This window comes from Pteropus medius, unplaced genomic scaffold (assembly GCF_902729225.1).
Source record: "Pteropus medius unplaced genomic scaffold, Ma_sr-lr_union100, whole genome shotgun sequence".
Lineage (NCBI taxonomy): Eukaryota > Metazoa > Chordata > Mammalia > Chiroptera > Pteropodidae > Pteropus > Pteropus medius.
In genome coordinates this window covers 16,565,028-16,591,322 of record NW_024340699.1, presented here as the reverse complement: position 1 = coordinate 16,591,322, position 26,295 = coordinate 16,565,028, and the positions used below count along the sequence as shown (strand labels likewise).

General features: G+C 59.6%; 1 protein-coding gene across 9 annotated transcripts in view; it reads left to right on the top strand.

Moving 5' to 3' along the window:
• MAD1L1 (mitotic arrest deficient 1 like 1) overlaps positions 1-26,295 on the top strand; it is a 243,216-nt gene that overhangs the window by 108,974 nt on the left and 107,947 nt on the right. For all 9 annotated transcript variants that reach the window (XR_005656530.1, XR_005656529.1, XM_039879516.1 and 6 more), the window contains one exon: positions 8,427-8,571. Coding sequence is in view for 7 of the 9 variants with exons in the window: in XM_039879516.1 (XP_039735450.1) it covers positions 8,427-8,571 (145 nt within the window). In the remaining 2 variants the exon portion in view is untranslated. The remainder of the gene's footprint in view (positions 1-8,426; positions 8,572-26,295) is intronic.

The following is a 26,295-nucleotide window of genomic DNA, read 5'->3' as shown; positions in this document are numbered from 1 at the left end:
AGCCCATCACCCACCTCTACCCGCATCTCTCCTCTCTCACAGCCAGGGTACTTCTCGGGACCAGAGCCTTCCTGTCTGCACCCATGGCCACAGGAAGGTCCTGCTGTACCCCACCATGAGCCCGTCAAGGCTGTGGGGCACATGGCGGCAGGCTTGTCGGGTCCACATACACCTGCTCCAGTGGCCACACTATTACCACGTCCCCTGCACATCTCATGTGGCTTGTCCTTGCTTCGTAGATGTGGCAATCAAGGTCTCCAGAGGGGCCGGGCTCTGACAGTGGGGCCCTGAGTTGACTGGTCCTCAGTGCCCAGCCTGCCCTGCTTTCATTGGTGATGTTTCTTAGGAAAACCAGCGTTGTTCAGCCGTGTGAGGCAGAAGCTTCTCTGGGGCCCCAGACTCCCTACCCTTATGCCTTGTCACCTTTCCTGCTTTGGAGCACAGGTTGCATTTTGACTTAGTGCCTGGTACCTGAGGCTTGGTTCTCGGCACCTGAGGCTCAGTTCTCAGTTACACTGCTTGGACTAGGACATCAGAGTGTCCTTACAGAGCTGCTGACGTGTGCTTACCCAGGCACCTGTCATGGGGCCACTCAGGGTGTTTGAAGCTTGTCGATTTTTTCGCGTTCCAGCCTCATCCATTCCAGGCCTCTTTCTGTCCCCTTTGGGTCCCTCCCAGTGAGAGTGTGTAGGGGATGCTCCCGGCCTGTACCAAGCGGCTCTACTGGCCCTGGCAGGGGCGGCTCCACATTGCCTGAGGAAGATCCATGGCTGTGGATCTGGGATAAGGCGGGTGGGGTGTATTTAGCACCACAGGACCCGGGTTTCTGTTCTAGCTGCTGCTTGGCGGCTGGGACCTTGGGAGGGCCGTCCCGCAGCTTCAGTGGTGGCGGCTGAAGCAGGAGGTGCATGTCGGTGTGGCTGAGCATGTGGGAGGCACCCGCGGGTCTGCTGCCCCGTGAGCTCTTCCTCGGCGCCTTCCTGCCCCGCAGCTACTTCAGACCAGCCCTGGCTGGACCCACAGTGGTCGCTGCCACGTAGGCTCGGACTTTGTGGCAGTCTCAGAGCCACCTGATTCCCATTCACAGTGGATGCGAGCGGGTCCATGGGGGCTGGAGGTCTGACAGGAAGGTGTGGGCGTGAGCATGGAGACTCTTGTGAGGGGACAGCGAAACCGGGAGGGGCTGTCTGTTTGGTAGGGAGCCCAGCTCCGTGCTTTGTGGCTCTGCAACGCTGGCTCTACCGGTGGGGACGTGCCTGGGGCAGGGCAGTCGGCCAGGCAGGCGTGTGTCTGTGTCACGCCTACCTCTGCTGGCCTTTTGAACCTGGAGGCCCTGGCCAGGCAGGCACTACGCCGGGGCTGTGACTTGCCGCCTGTCTCTGGAAGGGGTCCTAGAATAATCGCTTTTGCCTTTTCGGGCTGCACGGTCTCTGTCACAGCAGAGCAGCCACAGATGCCATGGAAGTGAGTAGGTGAGCTGCGTTCCAGCGAACCTCATTCGTAGAAGCAGGCGTTGCTTCGTTGGCCGGGGCCGGGAGCAGCTACGCGGCACTTTTCTTTGGGCTCCCAGCCTGGCTCTGCTGCCGGCCAGCTGTGTGACTGTCTCTGGTCTTTGCTTTCTGCGAGTGACGTTGGACGGCTCACAGACCTCACCTCCAGGGTGCGGCGAGCCATAGTGAGATGGTGAGCGTGCAAGCCCTGTGCCCCGTTCCGAGAGGTCAGCACCCGTCCCCATGGCACTGGGCGAGCCCCTCTGTGTCATCGGTTTGCAGTCACCTTCTGCCATTGTCGCCCCTGGGGACTGCCGGCCCCCGAGAGCTGCAGCCTGGGGCACAGGGCACTTGCTCAGTAGGCCTCGCCCCTGGTCTCTGCCGCCCTCATTTCCTGGGTCTCAGGGGCCTGGAGCGGGAGCTCGTTTTCCTGTGCGTCTGGCACCCTCGCCGTGGGTGTGCAGAGCCCTACCCGTGGTTGGGAGGCAGCACCCCGCACCCTCACGCATGAAGGGTTGGTAACTGATCAGCTAAATTGGATTATTCATTATGGTTGGGATTGAATTGAAATTGCAAAGGGTAATTTTCCTCCTCACATTTCAAGGTCAGATGAGAGTACTTACTGTGTGGCCTCTGTTTACGTGGGGATGCAAATTGAATTTGGTGACTCGCGTTGATGAGATGTTAGGAGCAGAGCCCATCAGAGGCGTGCTGGAGAAATGGCCAGGAGGCCAGACTGCAGCTTCAGAGCTGCTCCCTCGGCCGTTCCTTTGATTGGTAATTATTTCAGCCTTTGCTTTTCTGATTCTCTGGTTTTGTTTCCGCTGTTTGGGTTTTTATTTTTTTCGGATAACTGTGTAATGACACTTGGAGGCATTTAAGATTGGAGTTAGATGGTGTAAATAAGGACAGCTGTGTGCCACACGGTCCCAGGCTTCTTGGGGGACAGTGTGGGGTTCTCGGCTCCCTCTCCATGGCAGCCTGTCTTTTGAGCCTGAGCAGGACCTGAAGAGCAGGGTCGCCCACCTCCCGCCCTCCTCTGTCCCCTTCGTTCTCCCCCACACATGCCAAAGTGACCACATGGTAAGGTGGCAGAATACGTGGCCCCACCACTTCCACCTAGGCCTGTCATCCATGTGGGTCAAGGTCAGCACATGGCGCAGGGCCCTTCCTTTAGACAGAGCCCTGGGCCTGAACTGGAGCCTTGCTTGCCACTTCTCAGGTGCGTGGCCCTGGCCAGGCTTGTTCCCTCATCGGGGAACAGGGACATGGTGGTGGCCGCACCCTTCCTCGTGGGTCCAGGAGGCCTTCAGCAGGACCAGGTGTTTGAGCGTGTCCTGTGTGGCTCAGCTGTCCCGGTGGGGCCGTCTGCTGGGGAGACCGGCCTCCGGGCTCCGCTTCCCGCGGGGATCCTGGCCGCTGGCCGCTCTGCCGTCTCCTTCAGTCCCCCGTGAAGCTTCGGAAAGCGGATCGTGACGGGAGACTCAGGCAGCTCTTTGCCAAGGTCCTGTCAGGTGCTTCGGGGCTGGATGACTGCAGATGGTGACTGCAGGGACACAGGAGGGAGGTCATACTCCTTGAACGCTCACTCGTGCGTGCTTTGCATATGCGACTTGTTAGAGTCCCTGTCACTCTGTTACGCAGGGCAGAGAGCAATGGCTTCTTTCCTACTGGTGAGGAAGAAGACTTTCTAGAATTTTCAGCATCTCGAGACTCCCTGATGAGCTGCGATGGAGCACAGACCCGTGGACCACCTCCTCCTGGTGGCTCTGCAGCCTGGGATGGGGGTGTAGGGAACTGTGTCGTAGGAGGCAGGACGGGCTGGTCCACAGCCCAGCGTGCAGGGCCGTGTGTGCCTTTTCCTTCCTGATAGTGCTGGGGCCCTTCATGCCACAGACAGATACAGCGGTTGTCACCTGTTCGATGGTGGCTTGGCTAGACTGACGGGGCTCCCACGGTGGCACAGGGCACAGCAGTGGAGAACTGGAAGTCAGGCATTCCTGTGACCTCGTTGGGGCAGAGTGGCCTTGTGTGAGTGACTTAGTCACTTGAGACCTGAATTTACTTATCTATAAAATAGAGAAGCTTAAAAGTCATGTGCATTAGTGGGTTTTGATCTGTGTTCGTCAGAGCCTAGGAATAAAGATGCCTTAGGGGTTTGCAGAAGTGTGAATTAAATTTTATTAATTTTCCCAATGGAGTTCTCCGAGTCCCACATGGAAGCATCGTCACTAAGCATCTCTGCACGTGCAGCCGCTGTCTTTGTCCGTTGGAGGCCCCGGGGTTCACTTGTGCTGCCCAGCTCGCCTCAGGCTAAGCCCCGGGGGCCTCGTCAGAGGGGAAGCTGCCCGCACAGCCCCGTGCCTGTGTGTGAATGTCCCATCCGCGTGCTCCCGGTTAGGAGGTTTGCTCAGCTCCCAGTTGTTCTTGCTCTGGGTTTGCGTCTGGCCGCGGCCGCCAGTGTGCGTGTGCGCTCCGTGGTGACGTGCTGACGTGGCTTCGTGTGGAGCACGAGCCTGTGCTCCAGAGAGGCCGACTGTCCTTCCAGGGCTGGCCTGCGCCACCCTGTCCCAGGCCTTCAGGCCGTCTGCACCACAGGGCAAGTGTGACGGCCACTGGCAGTGACCCCCATCCTGGGCACCTGTCGCACTGCTGGGGTGGTGGGCTGCACCGGGGGGACGGTGGGCAAACGGACAGTGGGACTGCGCGGGCTGCGCGAGGGCAGAGCCAGCATCAGCTGCACCTCAGCGAAGGTCATTAAAACGTCTCCTGCTGCTTCAGCGTGCTGTGTCCTTTCATTGTCCCTTGAAAGTGGATATTCTTGGGCTGGGAGTTTTCTGATGAAGATTACATTAAAGTGGCTGCAGTGGCCCGTCACAGTACAGAGATGGATCCTCGAGGCACTGATCGATAAACATGCCAACCGTCTTCTAAGAACGAAGAGCTCCATTTTGAACTTCCAAAGGTTCCCGGAAATGCCAGTGACCTCAGAGGTCAGCCTAAGTATGGAACTACAGGTTTAATTTTTTATGAGTTTTCTTTGTCAGAAAGGCTGAGCTTGAACGGAGTGAAAATCCCAACAGACGCGTCGCGTTGGGTGTGGGCGTCCACGTGCTGCGTGCTGTCGGGGGCTCACTCCAGGGTCTGCAGGCAGAGCCGTACCCGTCCCTTCTGGTCCAGGCGCAGCCCTGCCCCTCGGCACGCCAGGGCGGGGGGCATATGTCAGCAGGTGTTTGGAAAGCTAATTGGAGCACTCCGGGCTGGATTCCTGGGACCCTCAGAAAACTGCCTCTGCGCAGGCCACCCCTCTGTGCGTGCCGCCGTGCCCCTTCTCTCCAGCGTGGTCGGGGTGCCCCCTCCACAGCCCCCTGCTAGGACTCTGCTTCCCGTAGAGTTCGTGAACGCGGGTCGGATCCCTCACCGCTTGTCCTTCCCGGCTGCCGGTCGGTTCCTCTCCTTTCAGCCAGGGAGCGCCTGAGCAGGTCCCCTGCACTTTGTCTCAGCTCTTCCCGCCGTCTCTTGCTGCCCCCCCGCCCCCCCGCACCAGGCCCTGCACCCCCCCTTCCTCTGCTCCGCCTGAGCCCTCCTTGCCCCTTCTGGCTGGCTTCCTGCCCCAAGGCGCAGCTGCCTCTGCGGGTAGCTGGCCCAAGTGAGCAGATGCATGTGCCCTGCTGTCTTCTCAGGCACAGCCCTCCTCGAGAGGACCTGAGGTAGCCCGAGTCCTCGCCGCGGGGTCCTCCCTCGACACCTCTCACGGGGTCAAGCGCACCTTTGATTACCTGCTGCTTCTCGGCCCTGTCCCTCTGCGCCCGGCCGCAGTCCCCCTTTCCCATTCCCTGCTCTCCAGCTGGTGCCCTGCAGCGGCATCCAGGGGGCGTCCAGGGGCTCTGTGCAGAGGCTGCAGGGCAGAGGGCGGAGTGGCGCCTGAGCGGCACTTGTCACTCCCGCAGCTGCGTTTCTGGATTCAGTGATCAGCCTCTGGGGTCCCAGGCTTCGTGGCTCCTCCCTGGCACTGCTGCCTCCTTGGCGTCTCAGGGTTCTCCTCCGTCCAGTCACCTGGCTATGGCTGTCACCTAGCTGACGGCGCTTCACGTTAATTCTCTGTTCACATGACACGGTAGTTTCTTTCCCCGAGGTACGTGCCCTGCTAGAACGCGGGTCCCATGAGCTCAGGCCTTTGGGGCGTCAGATCCCAGCCGTCTCCCCAGGGCCTGGAGACGTGTGCCGCTGAGACTCGGCGTGTGCGCCACGGTGCGCGGACGATGGACGAGCGGACCTCAGTGCCTGCTGGTGACGAGGCTCTGGAGAGAGTTCTGTGGCAGCGTCTCCTATATGTGCTGAAGGTGCATTTTAAGTCTTGCTCCATCTTTTAAGAAATCTGGTAGTGATGAAATGATCAGGCCTCGTGGCAGGCCTTGGGGACACGGGGTGACGCGGGGCCGCGGTGCTCGGGCCGGGCTGCGGCGGGCCGCCCTCGCAGCGCTGGCCCTCCTGGGTCTGGGGTCTGCAGGGTCCTTGTCCTCTGGCACTGTTCCTTCACATCCCCATTCCATGAAGAGCACATGACCATTGGGGCAGGCGGTTTTCTCTCTGCCTGGGCACAGGGGCTCTGCCAAGCTGGGCACAGTCCCAGAGTGTCGAAAGGCTTGGCCGTCTTCCTGTGGTGCCACTGGACTGTCATTGGTGCTGTGTCCTGCAGCAGGCAGATTTGCTCTGGTGACTTTGTAGAACTGGGCTGGCGGCTCAGGTCACCCATCTCAGTGCCTGGCTCCCCCTCCCTGAGAAGCTGAGACCCACTCCGTTTTGGGGCCTGTATAGGGAGCTGGCGGCCAGCAGACGAGGGTGCAGGTGTCCTGCGCCCGGGCCCGGCACCAGGAGTGTGGGCTGTCCAGCTCTGCAGGTGGGCACTTACCCTGTGGCTGTGCACAAACTTGCACCTGCTCTTGGTTGGGGGGTCTCCAGTTTGACACCCATGTGGATTTGAGAGCATCATGCTCCGCAGACTGTGGGGCTTGGGGTTTGCCAGTCTCCCCTCCCCCAGGTTGTCCCCAAAGTCCTTGGGCTTAGAGCGGCCCCTGAGCTCCGCCAGGCATGGTGCTGTGCCCATCATCTGAAAGACAGCGTCGACCACCTTCTTGCCTTCGCTCGCACGTACAGGAGGAGGTGCCGTTCTGTGCGGTTGCCCACAGTGGGCAGTAGCTTAAAGCGCACGAGCCCCGCCTGAATTCAGTGATTCCGGGTCGGTTTCACAGTCCTTGATTATTAAATTGGTCTACGATTGTTTTAAATTGAAGTAGAACTCAAAATAGCCTCTTAATGTGTCTGTTTCAAATGAATATTTGTACTTGTTTTTCATTTTATTTTATGTTTTTGGTTATGAAGCACCTAAGGGTGGCAGGTGCGGTTGGCCAGCTGTGCTTTTGTATTAAATATTAATGTGAGACTTTCCGAGGTGGCTGAATTGAAATGAAATGCTGGGCCCTGGGGGTGAGACACTGGTTGCATTCCCATGAGACCCCGAGGCCTGTGCTGGGGTGGCCCAGACCTGGGGCTCTTCACTCTATTGCTTCTGAACTTCTGTGCGTGTGTGATTCCCATTTACTTGAAAATTAAAGTTAGCTGCTTAAAGAATTATATTAAATAATAATAAAAACTCCTTACAGTCACTCAGATGTGAAATAGAAAAGAGCCAGCCTAGTGGAGACCACTCCACAAAAAGCATTGCGTGCCATCCCTGTGAATTAGGTTTCTCTTGAAATCATGTAATCAAAGCAAAACAGAAATAATTGGATGCCAGGTATGACACGAGACTGCAGGTGTCATCCATGGCCCTCACCTCACAGCGCTGTCATTGTCCTCGTGGACCATCACCTTGGATAAACGCTACAAATGTCACCTTGTAACGTACTCCTAATAGTGTTCTGTTTCTGTTTTATTCTCTTGAGGTTTTAAAATTTTCCTTCGGGAAGAGGTTTTCTCTACTTAAAGAAATAGCGTGAAGGCTGTTTTACAACCACACGTACCCTGCAGAGTCAGCTCCTCCCCAGGTGCCCCCCGCCCCAGCCCCTGTCTGCGAGGCCCCTCTTGGGAGCCCCCCAGTCAGCGTCGCCATGTGGGGAGGCAGCACTGTGCGCACGCAGAGTCACGGGGCCCTCGATTCTCCCACTGGCTGCCATTCCCCGTGGCTCCTGGGCCGGCCCTGGAAGACTGTAGGAATGAGCGGGCATGCGAAGGGCCGATGGCATTTTGGTGGGGAGAGTCAGAGACCAAACTCTGAAGGTGCTTCACTGCCATGCCAAGCGGTAGGGGGTTCGCCGTGGGGGGTCAGGAGCGGGGAGGCCTCTACATCAAATGTCCTCCTTTAGCCGGTCTCTGAAGGGATGTCCTGAGTGGGAGGCTGTCGCATTAACGCAGGCGCCTGAGCCGGAGAGGTGGTGGGAGGTCAACTGACAGAGGCTCAGCCAGCCAGCCAGGGGCTGGCCCCCTGGAGGAGCCTGCGGGGCCCGGCGTTGGTGTCCGGGCTGTATCTGGGCTCCAGCTTCGCAGGGTGTTAGCAGAGCGGGCCAAGCCAGGCTGGGTCCCCCCAGCCCCCCACCCAGCGCACTGCACACCTGCGCGACTGACTCAGGGACGCGGGCATAATCGCACCATTCAGACGTGGCTCCGCAGTCGCGTTGGCGACGGCTTCCCGTGTGTGCGGGGCCGCCTCCCCCGCTGCCAGCAGCGCGGGCTCGCCCGGGGTCTGGTGGGAACGCAGAGACTCCTGAAAGGCTCTGAGTAGCTATTCAGAAGTGAGGAAATGACAGCGGGCTGGCTGCACGTGCGGCTCTATTTTGGGACCTGCGCGTCAGCGCCTCCTGTCCTGGTGGGCCCCTTGCTGGGGTGTGGTGCTGTGGGCCAGGCCTCACGCTCTGCCCTGTCGCCTTTTCTGTGCAGTGCCCGGGAGCTGGACAAGGTGAGGCAGCAGCTCCAGGAGGAGGTGCGCCAGGTCAGCGCCCAGCTGCTGGAGGAGAGGAAGAAGCGTGAGACACACGAGGCCCTGGCCCGGAGGCTGCAGAAGCGCGTCCTGCTGCTGACGAAGGTAGGCGCACGCCCGCTTCGCCCCGGCCCGCGCGTCCTTCCCTGGTCTCCTCTGTGCAGGCACCCACGTCGTCGGCTGGGACCCCCGCCCTTCCACGCACACCTTTCTTCCGGTGGCCGGTCCTTGCCTTCGTTCAGTTAGACGCGAGCCATGGCTCCAATTCGGGTGCGCCCCCTGCTCTGGAAGTGGGGTCCTGGCGGTTAGCGGGGCTGTGTGTTCTAGTTGCTGGGACGGTTCTGGCTGGCACCTAGACTTCTCCCACCCCGCTGGCCCTGTGCGGCCCGGGCCCCACCTCCCGGGGCACGCAGCAGGTCGGCCCTGAACCCCCAGGCCTCTCCCGGTGGGGGACAGCTCCCTCCCTTTAGGCCCCTGTCCTTCCTTCAGCGCCCAGTGAGTGCAGGTGAATTGCAGTGGGTGTGCAATTGGGGTTTGGAACGAAAACGTCACATCGCCTGTGTCCAGATGCGCTGGGCGGACACGTCCTTGTTCCAGCCTGGTCTGTGGGCCGCTTCTCTCTAATTGTTCTGGGCCCGAAAAGCTTCTGATGTCTGGCTTGATAGCAGAGTTTGCTGGAGCGTGAATTCATATTTTTGTGTGAGAGAATATTATTTAAAATGCTGCCTTGAATGCTGAAATTTCAGAAGATGAGGAAGGAAAAAGGCCAAGTCTGTCCCCAGATGCTCCCTGGGCAGGGGTGGGTGTCCAGCTTTCTGGGCAGAGGCCTCCCACCTGCCCCAGGCTGACAGTGGGCATCGGTGCTGTCTGACAAGGGTTTGTTGCTCTTGATCATTTTGATGAAAATCTAGGCACTTTGCTGCTGGGATCTCCCGACCATGGATCTCTTAGAAAGAGTCAGGTTTCAGTTACTCAAACTGGCTGTTCTGCAGCTCTTCCAGAATGTTCCCTGCCATGCCACGTCATCCTTAAAGGGACCTCACATGTGCTGTGGTGTCACTTGGGCCCTGGTCTGGGGCCTCCCGCTCCACACAGGCCACAGACGCTGCCTCTGAAGTCCTGTCTTGGTAGGTGGCCCCACAGGGCACCTGCCTCTCGCTGCGTCTGGGCACAGAAGGGGCACAGCCCTGGACCCGGTCAGCTGTGGTCGCTTACGTGGCCCTCATTGCTGCGTCCCTTCTCCCCCACATTCGTTGTGGGTCTCCCGTGTCAGCTTGTCATGAGGTGCCCGTGCTGCAGACGTCTCATGGCCCAGGTAGAATTTACAATTCGTGGGTCAGGTGGGCAGGAGAGGTAAACACTCACGTGGTCGCCAACCATGACAGCGCACAGAGTGCTTGTTACACGGAAGTGACCTTTGGGGGAGCTGAGGGTTAAGCTGAGACCTGCGGGTTCACTGTTTATGAAAAGTACGTGGAGACCTCGGTCTTGCTGGGCGAGCCACAACTAGGGGTTGGGCCGGAACGTGCTGACGGTGCTGAGGGTGTCAGACCAGACACGTGGGGACGGACAGAGTGTGGTGTCTTCAGCTCAGCAGGCTGTCCCTGAGGACCCAGCTCGCAGACAGTTGAGGAACACGCTGGGGTGCTGGCCTCTGAGGATGTCCGCAGCTGACAGATGGAGGTGCTCAGAGCCGGGGGTCCAAGGGGGCGAGGCTGCGTGCACCTGGTGGTGGGACGTGTGGACTTGACGTCCCGTGGGTGAGAGATGAAGGGTGTGCTGTGGTCCTGACGTGGGAAGCCTGGAGCTTTCCCAGGACGACGATAGGAGGCCGTTTCCGTGTGACTCAGAAAAGTTGCGCGGTCTGCCCGGGGCCCCGTCTGAATGTGCTGCGGCGCCCGTGCCGGAGCTGCGCAGTGCACGAGCCTGATGGGCTCCCGTTCAGATGGTGCTTGTGAGGCCCCGTGAAAACCGCAAGAGAAGCGGGCAGGGCGGACGCCCCTCCAGAGGTGCATGTGGAGCTGCTGTGGGTCCAGCAGTCCCGCTGCTTGGAAGGACGTCACCGTGCAGGCCACACCTAAGAAGTGGGGGTGCGTGCTCTCCTGTGTGTAGCCACCACACCTGACTGCACACTGGTGTCCCCTGCACAGGGGTCATTCCCCCTTCCCCCTCAGCAGTGCCAGCCTGTCCCAGCCTGTCCCAGCCTGTCCCAGCGCCCACTGCAGTGCGCCTGGCTGCTCCATGTAGAGCAGTGTGAGGACACAAACCCAAGTGAGGGTCAGTTTTGATTTCTGTTTGAAGTAGTTATAGGTCACAGGAAGTTGCAAAGACAGCATACAGGGGCTCCTCGTACCCTCATTCAGTTTCCTCAGTGGTGCACGTGGCTATCTGCCATGTCACACGCGAAGGTTCGTGTGACCCCCGCCGCCGTCAGGGTGCAGAGTGCTCTCCCCAGGGCACTTGGGGTCACTGCCCACCGCAGCCACTGACCCGTGTGCTGCTCCTGACCCGTGTGCTGCTCCTGAAACCTGTTTCAAGAATGTCACGTATGTGGAATCGTCAGGACGTGGCTCTTGGAGCGTGGCCCTCCCACTCAGCAGGACCCCTGGCGCCTGGGCCACGCAGTCAGCGGTGGGCCCTCCTCCTGCTGAGCAGCGTTTGGACCGATGCGGCACAGCCGGTCCAGCCCGCACCGGCTGGAGGCATCCGCGTCGTTTCCAGGCTACGCTCTTAACGCACAGAGCTGCTCCGAGCAGGGGCGCCCGGTTCCGTGTGGGCGAGAGCACCCGGAGTGTGGCGGTGAGCCAGGTGGCGGCTGCGGGAGCCTGCGTGTGGGTCCGGGATACCTGCGGGCCCATGTCCTGTGCTATGCGGCGGTGGTACCACGCACGCACGGGGTGGCCGGGCAGCTGCCGCTCAGTTGTTGGCGCCCGTGCTGCGCGCTCGTCCGTGGGCTCTCAGGCCGGCGCGCGGTCCCTGCCGCTGTCCCCGCCTCTGGCATCCCCTACGTCGTCTCCCGCCTGCACAGGCCTCTCCGGCAGCTGCGGGTCGAGACCCTCCCAGGCGTCACATCGCTCTGACTTCTCTCTGCCACCCCATCTGGCTGTGCTGCTGAGAGGAATTCGAATGGCCCACCCACACCGCCCAGCACAATCTTACTTCAGAGTCCCCAACCTTAATTTTATCTGCAGAAGTCCCTTTGAAGTCACGTTATGGGCCCACCACAGGTGTGGTCAAGAGTAGGCAATGGTGTGGACGCCGAGGTTTGAAAGCGCAGACGCTGTGAAAGCCGGGCCAGCAGCGTGAGTGCGGGCGTCGGGCCTCCTGCCGGGGCCCTGGGCGGGTTGGAGGACGTGTCCCACCGAAAAGGAGTAGCCCCCTGAGGCCCCGCTGCCGTGGCCTGAAGTACTTTTCTGAGTTTAGGAGAGAAGCCAGCAGTTTGGACATTCATAGGAAGTGGTCCCATTTCAAAGTCACCTTGTGGGCCAAACAAAATATTCCTTTTTTTTATGTTTTGGAGGTGGCAGTAATTTAGTTTTATTGAAGTGCGTACTCAGAAAAGCCAGTGTTACATGGAGTTCCAGTTCATCGTTAGGAGTAAGCATCCGGGGAGGTTGGGCCCTTGACCATCAGCAGGCCAGGACCTCGCGGGCGCTTCGTGAGTGTGCACGTGGTCCCCCCGCGGGCTGTGCTGGTCTCGGCATCTTTCTGTGGTCTGGCCTGGCTGCCGCTGTCGGCTCTGACCCCTCCTCACGTCACCAGGACGTCGTCAGATCAAGATGACATGGACGTTCAGACCTGCACTTGCTTAAGAACCCCACACAGCTGGAGGTGCTCGGGGTGACCCCCACCTGTGCAGCCTGTGACCTTCACGTCCGTGGGCTGTTGCCTGCTTCCTTCGTCCTGGGCTGCCAAGGCAAGACGTGTCCCCCCTTCTCTCCTGTGGCCCGGCAGGCGGGAAGTGGACGGCGCTTTCCGTCGCGTTCCTGTCCTCACCTCGCCCTGCGTGCTCGGGATGGTGCTGTGAGCCGGGTGGTGCTGTGAGCCGGGCGCTGCCAGGCTGTTTATCCTGGCTATTGCTCAAAGGCGTGTGTAGGAGGGTCGATGCCTGCCACCCGCACAGCCCGGGGCCTGGCCGCGGGGACCCCCTGGCCAGCCGGTGCAACGAAGCTGCTCCTCAAGAGAGTCTGTGGAGAGGTGGCGGTGGCTGTGTCGCGGTCGGTGCCAAGTGTGCGTTTGCCACCATCCTGCCTTCCTCTTCAGGGCACCCACGGGGGTCGTCAGGCCTCCAGGATGCTTTGGGTGCTGGCCTTCCCTGTCCTTCCCGGGGAGGGGCCCTGGCCGTCTCCCTGGGCGATGGCACGTGCGGAGCCCCCGCCGGCGCTGCTGTCCGGCCAAGCCACGGTGGGGCTCACGGCGCCTGGGCCCCATGGAGCCTGTCGGTGTGCTTGACGTTTCATGCCCAGCGCTTGGGTTGTGCGCTTTTATTTTGAGACCTTATTAAGCGGCTCCAGTCTAAGGGCTTAATTGTTACTGATAGCTAAGAGTGTAATTACCTTGGTAAAATACCATGACTATTTTAAGCAATTGAAAATTGGCTTCCAGAACTGGGTGAACACAAACCATTTTCCTATTTGAAATGAGCTATTTCCATTGTGCCCCTAACATTCCACAGCGTGGCCACAGAGCCCTGTTATTTGTGGAACCTAAGCAGTAAAAGCCAACTGTTAACATGAAAAATAGTTTTTAATGAAAGGGAAAGCTTCCCCTCCCCCTCATTCCTACGCACCTCCCCCCTCCAGGTCCAGAGTGGCGTGGTCCCTTGGAGAAGGACACAGGTCACTGGCATCCTTTGTACCCAGGGGTCAGAGCACTTGCTTCAGTAGTGGTGGGTCCTGGCGGGGAGATGAGGCAGAGGTCTCCACAGCATCAGGAGGTCTGGAAGCTGGGTTTTCCAAAGGTGTTGGACCACGAGCGAGTCACTCTCGCTCCCCTCTGGCAGCTGGGGTGGCCATAGTGGTCACTCTCGCCTCCCTGTCCTTCCGGCTTGCCAGGAGGGTCAGCGTGCTCACACCCACGAGACGTTCTCTGTGAAGCAGAAGCCCCTCCAGCAGCACGGGGTGTGCCCTGCAGTGTGCAGGCCACTGCTTTCGGGTATCCTCGAGGGTGAACAGGCTGGTGTCACACCTGGTCTGGGAGAAGGGAGCTTGCTAACTGCACCTCCTGCGGGGTCAGCTTCGCGTGGCCGAGCCTGCATCTGCGCGTGACGCCTGTCTCCTGCTCCCTGGCCAGCCTTGCGCCCTGCCCTCCTCTCATGGCTGTAGCCTGGCACCACTGCCTCCTCTCAGCCCCCACATCCTGGTGTGTTCGTCTGTCCGTTCACTCCTGGCGTTTGTGAGAGGTGTTGTCCCCCGCTGTCGGAAAGCAGAGCCTTCCGGCAGAGCCTCTCGTAAGCCAGAGCGGCGCAGAGCGCGACGGGGCCGCAGCGTCAGTTCACGCGGCAGGTGTTCTGAGCATCCCCAGGAGTGACACCCTCACTCAGGACGTCCTCGTGCCATCCACCATGCTCGAGGCGCTGGCTCACGCCCAGTTTCACACTAAGTGTGGCACCTTCAGGAGCTCGCTCAGGGTTTCTGACACCTTAGGGCGCATCTTGCTCATGATGCACAGAATAAATTGCAATCACGCCCGGGTGCTTCGGACACAGCTCAGAGCTCTGCGACCTGGTGCTGGGCTGCTCCGTGTCCCGTCCGGCCTTCCTCAGTGTCCTCGGTCCATCGGTGACTTTAAGCGAAGGTGCAGTGACACCAGTTTTATTGGGGGCTAACTGGTAGAAACAAGAGTTAAGTTCCCGTGGCGTCCCACCCTTGTTTGAGAACCTGCTGGAGGCCCCACGGCGGCTCGGCGGGGCCACTCGCTGCTCGGGGAGCTCCTCTCTGATGCTCGTTGCAAAAGAAACAGTGAACGACATTTTCACTTTCTGCCATTTTTCTAAAAGCGAAAATCCTCTTCAGATGTATTTTGGTTCGCAGAAGCGGGTACCGACGCAGGTATTTCGTAAAGGCCAGGTGCTGCGGTGCGGGCTTTCAAAAGGGGCACCTGTGCTCACTGAGTGCCCTCTGTGTGCCGGGCCCACCTGCCGCCCTGCGCAGGGCGGTGGCTCCTGAGGGCGGGGCTCTGCTGGATCCCCTCCTTCCCGGCCTTCTCTTAGCGGGCACACCGGGTGAGGGGGGCAGGAGCGGCTACTGCTGCCCTCCCTAGGCTTGTGCCATTGCGATGCCGCTCGGCCGCGGTCTGGCACGTGGAGCTGGCGTTCTCTTCCGCGTGTCCTGTCCTGGGTTTTGGAGCCGGGGCCCAGCACCTCAGAGCCCAGGAGCAGCCCCCACGGCCCTGCCGTTGCCACCTGCCATCCTGGCCCTGGGAATTCACTCTCCTGCCGTGGGGCAGTGCTGTTCACATTTTTTAGACTCAAGGTCAAGGTCAGAGCCTGCTCTCTCATTTGGTTACATCTTCTGCTTAGTGTGCGGGCGCCCTCCTTCCGCAGATCAGAAGGACCCTCTTGGACGTAAAATTTAATTTTCAGGTGTTAATACACTGTGCTTTCAGGTTCTCTTTCTATGACATTTGTCTTATATCAGTTTAAGTAAATAAGCCCACCTGTTTCATTATGGGAAAATGCCATTTGCAACGTTATTAGAAAGCCAGTCTTGTCACCAGTATTATTGCATTATCCCACCGAGGGGGCAGCCGGAACTAGATTGTCTCAGGAAAAAAATTCCAGAGAGCAAAGCAATTTTAGGAAATATAATGAAATCAAACCAAAATGCCGTTTATCCCTCCTCAAGTCGAAGATATTTATTAAGATGGGGCTTGTGGGCGTGTGAGGGGAGGGGCTGTGGGCTGCCTGGCCCTCTGCTCTCGGCCCGGCGCTGCGGGCTCCGTTGCCCACGGGCCTCTCTCTCTCCCGGCCGGGTCCCTGAGGTTTGGAAGCACGTTCTGCTGCATTCAGATGACCCGCCGTGAATCCTCGCTAACCTTCATGCACTGGCGGAGGACAGCCCGGCCCGGTCTGCCCGTCTGCCCAGGCCTCCTGGGCTCTGGAAGCCTCTGGGGAGGTTGGGTGGGCTGGGCAGGGCCTTTGAGGGGACATGAGTTTGGGGAAGCAGGGTTGGGAGGTGCTCACAGTCCCAGGGCGCCCTGGCGGCTGGCACATGTGACCCTCCGCCATGGGTCTTCTTGGTGTGTATATGATCAGAAACGGTGCTGCCCACTCAGTAACGCTTCCCAGTTGACATTGCTGAGTAGGAGTGTCCCCGCGGGTCTGGGCGTTAGAGACGGGAACTTCGCTTAGGTGCCCTCTGAGGCCGTCTGGACTGGATCCATTCTCTTTGCTGGGGTGATTACCTGTGCCCCCATTTCATGATAGCAAATTAAATCCGAGCAGCTTAAAAGGGACCTGACTTGTCATGCCTCGCTTTGCTCACAGGAGGTGATCAGCTATGCCCGGTGCCCAGGACCACTGGCCTCAGGTCCTGGACCCCTGGCTTGTCCGTGCTGTTGGAACTGCAATACCCCAGGGGCCACCGGGCCTGCCCCCATCTTCCTGGCATACCCCCTCATGCCCAGACTGGAAAGTGCCGTGCAGAGCTTGGAGGAGGGTCCCCGATTCTTCGCTGTCTCTCGGCGTGTCTCTGAGACTTTGCGCACGTCTCCTGTCCTGGGTCCTTGGCACTCACCCCTCCCCAACTTCCGAATCACCTGTCTTCTTTTTGTGTTTCCCAAGAGGGCAGGGGCCTTTTCTGTGTGGTCACCAGTAGGCAGCATGGAGTGGGCACTTTGCGCATAGTGGCGCTCAGGAGGCGTCTGGCAGGTGCTCGCCTGAGCGCTGAGGAAATGGAGGCCAGAGAGGGCGACTTGCCCGGAGAGCTGCGGGGAGCCCCCCTCCCCCCTCCGCCTCCGCCCCGGCCACCTGCACCTTCCGCTGGTGTCCGGGCAGTGCACTCTGCCTGCGGAGGGGCTCCTGGGGCAGGCCACCCTGTAGCTGCCGTGTGGCTGCCACCGAGGGGGTGCGTGGGGACGTCAGAAGTGCCGCGGCAAGGGAGCGGACACAGAGGTGTCTATTTTTGATGCTGTGGCTTAAAATTAGCAACTTGGAAGTGGTGCACCGAAGGTGCAAGTGCGAGTTGCAGCTGTCGGTGGCAGAGGGCAGGGCGGTAGGTGTGGCGGGGCAGCTGCCCAGGGTGGGGGGGGGCACGTGCCCGCCCCCCTTTGCAGGCCGGGGAGTTGCCGGTGCCTGGCATGGGGCAGTCTCGGTGCCTCCGGCAGCTCAGGTACCCTTTGAGCTCCTGCTCCCCCAGCGTCCCGGAGCACCACGTGCGGGCCGGTCGTTCGCGCCCTGCCGCCAGCCTCAAGCGGTGGCCGTCGGCTCTTTCCCACCGTCTCTCCTGGGCATGCTCGACTGCACGCTGCCCCGTCACTGCAGCACGCACACCGGGATGTGCTGACCCGCTCCAAAAGCACAAATGTGGCCCGGGGTCGGGGACGAAACACCGAGCAGGTAGGTAGGAGCGCGTGCAGGTTTAAGTGCGTGCTGTTTGGGTGTGCCTGGCAGCCCCACTGTTGTCCCCCACATCCAGGGCCATCCTGCTCCTGGTCGCGCCTCCCTGCCTGGGTCACTGCTCGGGGCCTCGGCCACCAGACGGGCCTCCAGCCGCCCAGCCTGCTGCTTTCGCTCGTGCTCCCTCCCAGGCCGGGCCTCCTCTTGCAGCGCTCCCTAGATGCCGTCCCTGTCCTTGGCCACCTCGCTGTGGCTCATCTGCCTCAGGCCAGCCCTGCCGGGTGGGCCCCATTTGAGTGGGGCACAGCCTGCTGGCTGCCGGTGCTGGCTGGCACGTAGCCCACAGAGGTGCCACAGGGGCGTTCTCTGCCCACATCTGTGCCGGCGTGCGCAGCGTCCACCCCTGGAAGACGCTGGTCCTTCCAGGCCCTCCTGAAGAAGGACTTCGCCAGTGAGGCTGGTCTGCGAAACTGCATGTGTAGCTGGCCATGTCACCATGGCAAATGAGCTTGTTCATGGCTCTGAGAAACCCCCGGGCCGGGGTCCCCATGGGACAGAGACGAGGGTGGGCGTGCAAGTGCTGAGGATCTCATCTTCATTTGCAGTTTTAACATGCCTTTCATGGTTTTTCCCACATTGAATTTGAGTTTCTCACATTTGAGTATTTCACTGCGTTGAAATACTGCCGTCGGCACTCTTGACTCTGGTCCTGAGGCCCCTTTCCTCACGGCACGCAGGCCAGGCTCACCCCCGGACCTCCTGCGTCCGTGGCGGAGAGACCCGAGGCCTCCCGTCTCCAGGTACAAGAGGCTCTGACATCCTTGGGAGAGACGGAGGCGCACGGGGGAGCCAGGCTTTGCCAGCCGGTCGCCTGGCCCAGGCCTCTCCACCTTCGCCTGCCCGCAGAGGGGCGTGAGGGCCCGCAGCGTCCTGCGGAGGCTGAGGGCGTCTGGAAGGCCTGGGAGGGCAGGCTGTGGTCCAGTGAGCGGCTTGTTTGTGCCTTAAAATCCCCTCTCATCACTGTGGAGACCTGTTTTCTTTTTAACTCAATTTCGAAGAAATCCAAATCTTTGAATAACCTTCATCCTGAAAGGAAAGGAAGTTGGCTGTAGGTGAAAATTGATGGTCACGCTCAAAGACATGGTTCCCCGCCAGGCAGCCTCTCGAGCGTTAGGGCTAAAAATAGCCTCAGCTTCTTGCTGCTGTTGTTTGAATTGTCTCCAGGCCACTCCTGGTGATCATCTTGGAGAAATTAAAGACGCAGCCGGCCTCCTCTGGCTGCTCCTGGCTCAGGTGTGCCTGCCCTTGGCCTGGGGTGGCATGGCCTGGTGGGTCTGCCAAGGGCCCCGAGCCAGCACTTTGGCTGTGTCGGGCAAGTCTCTCCCTACTGGGCTGTCCTCGGTTTCCCTGCTCAAAAAATGAATCCTGGAGGGGCCCGTGCCCACCTGCCAGAGGCCTGGGCCTTCACCAGCCTCAGCGCCCCGCGGGCAGCCTCTAGCAGCCAGGGCCTCGCATCCCCTGAGAATCACTTCCAGCAAAGGAACCATTTCCAGCTCGTCACCTCACCCGAGAGCTGTAGCGACGTGGCAGGGTGTGCTTTTTGAGGTGGGGGTAACTTGCAGTGGGACAATGACACTGATGTCCCCAGTGCCCGTGGTCTGGCCTGACTACCTTGGGTGTGGGGCACCTCCACAGGAGGCCCTTGGCCAGCCGGGCTGTTCCTCTCCAGAAACTTGTTTTTCTCTCCACTTGGTTTCTCGAGGGACTTGGGCCCTTGGATCTGGGCATGACCCTGGGCACGACCCTGAGTGGGCTAGCACCCAAGGGTCGGCGTGGGCCTCACTGCACAGAGGAGAGTTCGCAGTGGGCCGGGGAGGGGTTGGGCCTGGGCTCCACTCTGGCTTCTCTGCCCTGGGACAGGGAGCCTGCGACACAGATGCGGAACTCCGAGCTGCAACCGAGCTGTCGCTCTGTGAGCTGAGAGTCCGCCGTCCGCCTCCTGACCGTGCTCAGCCTTCACCCTTCTCCTGCAGAAGGCGGCACCGTGCCTGCCGCTCCACACACAGCCAGTGTGCAGGTCGGCGATCAGGGCAGACTTGGAAGGCGTTTTTAAACCGCAAACTAGAGTCATTTGTTCAACACACACTTGTAGTCCCGTGTGCTGTAACGCACCATGTGTGTTCCTAAAAGTCACCCCGCTGTGTACCATTGCTCAGAAACTTCATCATGACACGTTAAGAATAAGATGGGAACCCCGTGAAAACGGTGGCGCGGTCACGCCCGTGTTCAGGGGGTCGGGAATGTGCCAGGCCGCAACGAATGCAGCACGTTACCTTGTCACGACCTGAAGTCGCGTGTGGAAGGGGTGCAGCTCGCGACCTTGTGGACGGAGGCTACCTGACCCCGGAGGGTGGGTGGAGTGCCAGGTGTGCTGGTGGGTGTCGGAGGCGCGTGTGTCTGTCGTGCACGGCCCCATGGGGTCGAATGGCTTTCTGAGCTGGCCTGGGACAGTGGTTCTTAGCCAGTGCTGGTTTTGCCATCGCTCGGTCTCACAGTTCGTCAGTAGTGACCAGACAGGCTGATTTTCAGGCGCGATGCTCCTGCGCTCACTCTCTGCTGGGCCTCGTGCAGGGTGGTTGCTGTCTGCTGTCCTTTGTAAAGTCTATTTTCTAGGAAACGTGTGTCACATGTGTGGTGTGGGATCTGGAGCTTGCAGGCATTCGGTGAGCAGTAGTGGCTGCTGACGTTCACCAAACGACCTCGTTTTCATTAACGTTTTCCTAGCCCGTTTGAAAGTCCTTTTGAAAATCCTCTGTGCTAGTATTAGCAAATTCACTTTTCACGGAAGAGGAGTCTGGGATGGGCGTGGGGGGCGGTGTGCCCAGGAGAGGAGGTTGGTGGCGTCTCTGCCCATGTCCCTCTCAGGCCTCCACTCCGACCTGGGTGCCTGTCCCATCTGTCCCTGTCACCCCCACATGATTGGCAGTGGGGTGTCAGAGTATGTGCCTGTGCGTGTGCAAGGGTGAGTGTGTACGCATGCACACAAGTGTGGTTGTGTATGCAGGTGAGCACACATGTCTGCATGTATGTAGTGAGTGTGCGTGTGTGAGGGGGTGCATGTGAGTGTGTATTTTTGTTCTGGAAAGCCCGTTTTCTGTAGTTTGGCTGCTTTTCCCACGAGCCCCTGGCGGAACATTGGGCCCAGTAGACGCGCACCGGCCCTGGCCACTGTAACAGTTATTAAATAGCAATAAAATGGGATCTGTATTTACAGACACAGAGTGTGCTCGGCTGGAAGGTATTAAACATCATCCATCATCAGCAGGAAAGCAGTCAAGAGCGGGGCGCGGGGTTCGGAGTTAGTGCTCCTTCAGTGATGTCCCCCAAAGAGGTCCAGGCTGCCCCCAGCAGCACACCAGGGAGGGACATGTCCTCCAGACCACAGCCAGCCCAGCACCACCCCAGGAGCGGGCCACGACATGCCTGTCCCCATGGGTCACAGCGTTGCTCCAGGCCGCAGGATGTCCGTTCTGCACCTGATGCTCTGGCTATGGGCCAGAGCAAGGGGCCACCTCGGGCCCTTTCCAGAATTATGACTGCTTGCTTTGCCATCGGCTATTTCCAGCTCTGCTGTGTATCTGGAGGCCGAGGGAAAACGCAGATACGGTGTTTGCCTTGCATACCTGGGGCTTGGGAAGGGGGCAGCTGTCCCCTGGTGGGGTCTGCGGGGCTCTCCTGACAGGCCAGTCCCGGATGGGTCGCCGAGTGTCATCTCCACCGGTGAAGTGGGTCCGTGTGGGGCTGGCAGCAGACAGCGCGTGTGGCCCCGCGTTGTGCCCAGCAGGTGCCTGGCTCCCCAGTAGTTGTGGTGGACGCAGGCCAGCGCCGCCCGCTCCCGTGTGCTGGCAGACTCGGAGGGCGTGACAGCGAGTTCCCAAAGGGGCCCTGCCCACTCTGGCCCGGGGTTGCTGCCGGCTCCCTGCTTCTTGCCCGATCAGGGCGTTAAATATTGCCTTTCACACAGTTTCGTGTGAGTCACGTGTATATGGCGAGGGTTTGGTGGTGTTTCTGCCGTGCCACCCCCCCGCCCAAGGGGACGAAGGCTCAGGAAAGGGCTCCCACAGCTGGTACACACGTGCCATCATGTGTAGGGCCCGGCTACTAGAAAGAGGTGAGAGAATTTGGACAGTTCCTGAACCGGTCCCTCTCCAAGTGCTTTTAATTCTTCTAGACTAGAAATTTCAGGTAAGGTTTCCTGTGTCTAAAGGTTTCTGTCCTCACTGCCCTTAAGCATCCAGCCAAGGAGGGGCGGTGGCCTCACCAGAGTGTATCTGCTGTGCCAGGTGCCTCTGAGGAGGAGGACGCGGGATTGCAGAGGCCGTAGTAGGAGGGAGTGGCTGGCCGTGTGTTCGCGTGCAGTGGCGGGTGAGCTTGCCGGCCTGCGTGGCCGCGCCGTTGCGACTACGTGCGTGTGCAGTCGGGCCACACATGGTGCTGTCCTTGCGCTGCTGGGGCCTCTGCTCCAGAGGGTCGGTGGCCGAGGGGGAGGGCGATCAGCACCCAGGCCCACCCGCCCATGGACCACCTGTGTCTGAGAGGCCTGGGGTTGGCGTGGCAGACAGCCAGGGTAGGGGCTGCCGGCTGGAGGGGTGGCCCAGCCCCAAGCCGCCTGCTGCCAGCTGGGCTCTCTGCTCCTCCCTGTGCTGCAGGAACCACCACCCAGCGTGTTTGTGAGGGGCACAGGAGCATCCTAGGGGTGTTGGTCTAGTCTCCTGGACACTGGGAGAATGTTTGCATTTCATTGTTACCATGTCCGTCCTGTGCCCCCCAGAGCTGGGAGCACGAGTCCTGGGGACGGGCCTCCCTGAGAGCGTCTGGAGCTGCCGGGCCCTCTCCCTGGACCCAGCCTCTCAGTGAGACTGGCTGAGAAATGAGCACGTCAGGTAACAAATGGCCTCGTTCTCTGAGGGATTCTGTAAGTGACAGTTTTCTGGGGCTTCCTTGGAGCTCTCCAATAAACTTGTATAAAGAGCTTTATCCACAGCTTTATGAAAGTCTCTAAATAGATTAGATCCACTGGTTAGCCTTTGCCGGTGATTTTTATTAACCTCCAGTTAAAGAAATATTGCTGGTTACAGAAGCGTGATTTACTCCTGTGTGAGCCGGCCTCGCTCAGTCCCGAGAGGGACAGTGCTGTGTAAACGCAGAGTGCCGGGCCGACTGTGGGAAGGACGCTTGGCGCCAGGAGGGGCTTCTCCCTTCTGCATGAGGTGACGGCCTGGAGACCCGTCTCGTGGCGTCACATGTCAGGAGCACTGAGCTCTGCTGCAGCCCCCTGTAGTCGAGGTGCCCTGGCCTGCTGACAGGCACTCTCTGCTGTCCTGGACAGGGCCTGGTCCCCAGGTGCCAGATCCGGGTGGGGGCCTGAGCCCTGAGCCTGGACAGCAGAGTAGCTTCCAGAAGGCTTAGGTCATGGGGTCAGCGACCCTTCCCTGGACCCCTGGCTCCTGGGAGGCAATGGTGCAGTCAGAGAAGCTCGAGTTCAAATTCTGACTCTTACCAGCCATGCAGCTCGGGACACGTGTCTCTCTCTCCTATGAAACACGGGAAAACGGGGCTCACACCCAGCACAGTAATGCCCACCCTGTCCCCGTAACTTTCCTCATCTGTGTCACTGCACAGTGACTTCGGAAACAGCAAATGCGCCATTTACACGAGAGAGAGAGGTGTGTAAGCCTACCGCCTGGCATCCTCCTGTGTCATTGAGGCGGGCGAGCTGGCTCCTTTGATGCAGCCGGAATCAGATTGGGCAGAAGAGGGCACCACTCAGACCCCACGTGCAGGAAGGGCAGTTGCAGCCCTGGGGGAAGGAGAAACGTGTCCACGCTGCCGGTGAGCGAGTCCCGTGCCCCGACCCGACCCGCAGGCTGCTCGCCCGGGCTGTCGACCGCTAAACCGGACTCGTGAGCTCTGCGAGCGCCCGCCGGGACGGGACGTTCGCCGTCTCTTCGGGCTCTGGCGTCTGCGTTCCCAGAGCACCATTCCGTCTTTAGGGGCGTCTCGCTTCCTTCTAGCACAAGCCCAGATGGCTCCTCCGTGGCGCCTCAGTCCCTACGTGGCCAGACCTGAAGTCCTGTAGGGCAGCGGTCCCCAGCCTCTGTGGCACCAGGGACCGGTGCTCCTATGAGAATGTAACCCCTGAGGACCTGAGGCGGAGCGGAGGCGGTGATGCTGGCGCTGGGGAGCGGCTGCAGATACAGATGAAGCGTCACTCATTCACCCGCCGCTCACCTCCTGCTGTGCAGCCCGGTTCCTAACAGGCCACTGACCAGTACCGGTCCCCGGCCCGGGGGATGGAGCCAGAGGGTGGGTGCTCAAGTCCTGGGCCCAGCAGTCACCGCCACGTGGCCTGGCTACTCCCTGGCTCTGTCCACAGCTCTGTCCTCAGTAGAGACAGCAGCGGTTTTAAGGCACCGCCTTGGGGTCGTGGGTGGGGGGCGAGGAAATGAGCCAGCAGCAGCCCCTTCTCAGTGCAGCCGGCAGGCGCAGGACCTGCTCGGCGAGCGTTCGCCACGGCTCTCTTTATTTCCCACGGCTCCCGCTCGCCCTTCCTGTTGGCTCACCACTCGCGCCGACCTTGGACCCTTCCTCCTCCGCGCTGCCACACTGTGGCCACGGGCCACCCCCATGGGGTACCCCCACGAGCCCTGCTCCGTGTGCTCTCAGTGCTGTGCCGGAATCCTGGCGACACCCACGCTACCTCTCAGCCCATAGCCACCTCCAGCTCCCTGTCGCCTGCAGAGTGAGGCATGGGGCATCTGCCAGTCCTCCTTGGCCTCGTTCATCTGTGCCTCAGTGACCACGGGCACAGACCATTGCTGTGTGGGCAGCGTGGGTGTTGGAGAGCAGGAAACAGCCAGGTACGCTGACCTGGGAGCTCCCTGAGGCCCGCCTTTGGGAATAAGGCCAGGACCTACCTTCAGGTCCTGTCGCCAGCAATATTTCTTTGACTGGAGCTTAATAAAAATCACTGGCAAAGGCTAGGCAGTGGAACTGATTTATTTAGAGACTTTAAAGCTGTGTGTGAGGCCTGGCTGTGACCAGGAACAATGCTGAGCAGGCGTGAACCCAACCAGCCCTGCCCCCTCCTCTAGCCAGGCCAGGCTTAGCTCTGGAGTGGCCCAGAATGCCGGGTGACGGTCATGGACAGCACTTTGTGGGCTAGACACCCTGATGTCGCTTTGCCAAGCTGGCCCTTCCCAGCCACCCCCTCAATGCTGGCCTGGCAGAGCTCCCCAGGCCGCAGCGAGGGCCTCTGATGAGGGCCCGGGCGAGCTGTTGGAGCAGATTGTGCTGTGGCTTTTCAGAGGATTAAAGTTAATTAAAGAGCTCGTTCTTGCTTTCATTTCCTTGTATCTGCCAGCTATTTACATGCTAATGCAGGCCCTGCCACTGAGAAGGAGACGTGTCAGCTCTAGGAGTCCTGCCCTGCGAGGGAGCAGTGGGAAAATGAGATGAGCCCTGTTTTATGTATTTATATTGCGTCCCTCCGGATAGTGCGGGTGCGCGATTCAAATGCATTTGAAAGTCAGTGGCACAGTCTTTTTAAAAATATTTTCTGCACTGTCTATATGGCTGACTTGAGTTTTCTCCATTAAGGCCACATCTTACACTGCATGATTGAATGCATTATGCATGGTAATATATTTGCATAAGCAATTTTATAAATAAAGAGAGCACAGAAAGTAGGAACCAAACTTTCTAAGTAAATGGCTGTCTTTTTCGGAAGGCCTGTCTTCTTTGGTGAAGGGAGCTCGGCCTCAGCGGGTCAGCTGGTGGCTGCCCTGTGGTCTTACCACCACTGTCTGGAGGAAGAGGCGTGCGGTGCAGAGGGGACTTAAGCAGCGTTCACGGCGGGTGCGGGGCGGGAGGTGCTCCAGTGGCCCGGAGGCTTCGGTTTCGGGTGGCGTGTGTGCGTGCGTGTGTGTGTCTCCTGCTCGGTAGTGGAGACCATCCCCACAGCTGTTCTCGGGGACTGTTTTCCTGACCTGCTGCTGTGGGCGCGCGGGTGTCCCCGGGGAGCTTTGGTGGCAGATTGGTGGAGGAGCGTTAGTTTCTCCTTTCTCCTGCACCATGCCTGCCGCAGGCCACCTTGGTGGTAGACGGCACCTTTGCAATCTGGAAATAATACTGTTTTCGATGGATCCTCCCTTCCTCAGGCAGGGAGGGTCGAGTGACCCGTCGGTGAATTAGACGCCTTGGCGCCTTTCCTCATCTGCTGTCATTCGTGTGTGCTGAGCGTCGCCGGTAAGCCAGGAGCAGTGCTGGGCACCTGAGTAATTACTAAACCAGCCTCTCAGGGCGGCGTCTCTCAGTGCCCAACACCGCGGCGGTGCTGATTACTCGCCGAAAGCGTGATTTCAAGGAGCAGCTTGTGTTCAGGAGGATGGAGGAGGCATATTTTCCCGGCTTCCTTTTGCTAAACACAACAGCTAGAAACCATGGACGCTATGTATAAAACAGACATGAAGGACGCAGAGAGGAGGCTGGGGACTTTGGGACCCAAGGAACAACCCAGGTGAGTTTTCCATCTTACCGCAGACTCCACGCCGAGGAGGGCGGCAGCCCAGAAATGCCACAGGGTGCAGTCAGAGAGCCCGAAGGAAAGCCAGCACCCTCCAGCCAGAGGGCTGGGGATGCAGGCACTAGCCAGACGGAACGCCTCAGGCAGAACTGGGAGTGCCGGACTGAAGCAGAAATGTGACCCGTGAGGCAGTAGAGTGGAGGGGACAGAAGACAGAACGAGTGGGCTGGGAGATGGAAAAGGAGAAATAGCCCGATCTGAGCAACGGAGAAAGACGCTGAAAGAAAAACGGCAGAGCCCGCAGGACCCGTGGACGGCGCCGCTGCAGGTGTCATCGGACGCCTGGGGGAGGGGGGCTGGGCTGGGAGCACCCCCAGAGACCGTTGGTGGCTAGTTCATCCCTGTCCTTGGGACCAGTCCCTTCAGGTTTTCTATTTCTTCTGGAGTCAGTTTTGGGAGTGTGCGTGTGTCTAGGAAGTTGTTCGTTTCGCTTAGGGCATTTGATTTGGGCACGTGCTTGTTGACGGTATGCCCTTTTAACGCTTTTATTTAGGTGACGTCAGTAGTACTGTCCCCTTTTTATTCTTGACTTCGTTAATCTGAAACTTCTCTCACTTTTCCTGGGTCAGTCTAGGTTAACCGTTTATCAGTTTTATTGATCTTTTCAAAGAACCAACTTTTGGCTCAT